This window comes from Thermochaetoides thermophila (genome assembly GCF_000221225.1).
Source record: "Thermochaetoides thermophila DSM 1495 unplaced genomic scaffold scf7180000011814, whole genome shotgun sequence".
NCBI classification, from domain to species: Eukaryota; Fungi; Ascomycota; class Sordariomycetes; order Sordariales; family Chaetomiaceae; genus Thermochaetoides; species Thermochaetoides thermophila.
Window position 1 is genome coordinate 1,851,268 of NW_006383030.1, and position 1,533 is coordinate 1,852,800.

Genomic DNA, 1,533 nt, shown 5'->3' on the forward strand with positions numbered 1-1,533 from the left:
TGTGTGTGTGTGTGTGTGTGTGTGTGTGTGTGTGTGTGTGTGTGTGGTGTGTGTGTGTGTGTGTGTGTGTGTGTGTGTGTGTGTGTTACTTGGCGATGTGTGGTCGCCAACGCGCGATTTAAGTATATCTTGAAGGCACTCAAGGCGAAATTGTTATCACATTGTCCAAATCTGGTCATGTTTGTAGGACCATCACGTCAAGCTCGATGCCAGATGCTGCAAGCCCCTGAGTCCCCCCCGTCACACAGACCCGGGCACGGTTTGGCCAGAGAGGGGCAGAGGGGCACGTATGACGACGAGGGCCTTTTTTTGGAATCATGGATCCCCAGGGACGTCCATGTTCATGAAGATTTGGATAAGATCAAAAACCAACTGTGCTCTTGTCGACTTGAGCCATTCTTTTTCTTCCTTGGAGTCGTATTTGTTTTTGCGCACTTCCGGAATAAGAAATAAGTAAACAAAGTTCCGTGTTGACGACTTCGCGTATAAGAGGTTTACAGCAGTTTTGAGCATATATAATACCACGGCTGCAACCTCCCCCTCTCCTAATTCGATTGCTATCGGAATCATGGGCACCATTCTCGTGACCGTTTAGCACCCTCCAGTACTCTCTTGGCAGTCTTCAATCAACGACACAGGTCCTCCGGTCAAAAACGCAACCTGCTCGTTAAATCAACGGCGCCTACTCCTTTTCGTGTCCAGCCCCTGACAAGAACAACATCACACGACGTACATGCCCGACACAGAAGAGGCACAACGACACTTACACCGAAGCAGCCGCACAACATTAGAGTGTATGGGTCATACCTCTTCCTCTATCCAGACATGGATTGACAACAGAACTGAGTCTGGTATATCAGCACAGACGGAAGAAACCGATCACCATGGAATTGATTCGTCAAAAGTGATTGAAACGAATATAGATGGATACAAACATCCGATTTTGTGGAGGTCCAAACCAAAATATGACTCTTTGAAGCGAGGTATCTTTCAGAGCACACACATGCTTTTGTGTTCACTGAGGTCCGAAGTATAGTTGAGGCCGAATGGTATTCGTTTGACGAGTTAATTTCACAGCTTGAGAAGCCATCTTCTACGGCTGAACCATACCCACTAAGGGTAAGGAAAGTCAAGTTACTACTAACAAACAGTTGTCAGCTGTGCGAAGAACCAAGTACCCCCTGCCTGCTACGGAGTCTACAACCAGAAAAGCTCAGACTCGCGCAGACGGACGCCAGAAACCCCATCAATAGCCATTCACCATGAGATGGACGGCTCTGTACGCAATTCTTGTCCCTGGAATACGTCATACTGCATGGAATACAAGTGGAACGAGATTACTGAGCTGTGCAACCAGCTCCCCGTCAACATTGGGTAAACAAACAACATGATGCTGCAACACTGTTAACTGAAAATAATGATAAGCGGTACACAATACACAAAGTAACAGAAATAGTATCCGAGGGAACTAAGGGTGTCTTACTTATTCACAACCCTGTTGGATGATATCCTTTTGCTCTCTCTCTCTCTCNC

General features: G+C 46.9%; 1 protein-coding gene across 1 annotated transcript in view; it reads right to left on the bottom strand.

The window, feature by feature from the left end:
* CTHT_0015220 (uncharacterized protein) overlaps positions 1–179 on the bottom strand; it is a gene marked incomplete at both ends in the record, with an annotated part of 1,581 nt that extends 1,402 nt beyond the window's left edge. The window contains one exon of the mRNA XM_006691967.1: positions 161–179. Within this exon, the coding sequence (XP_006692030.1) occupies positions 161–179 (19 nt within the window). The remainder of the gene's footprint in view (positions 1–160) is intronic.
* Between the last annotated feature and the right edge of the window lie 1,354 nt (positions 180–1,533).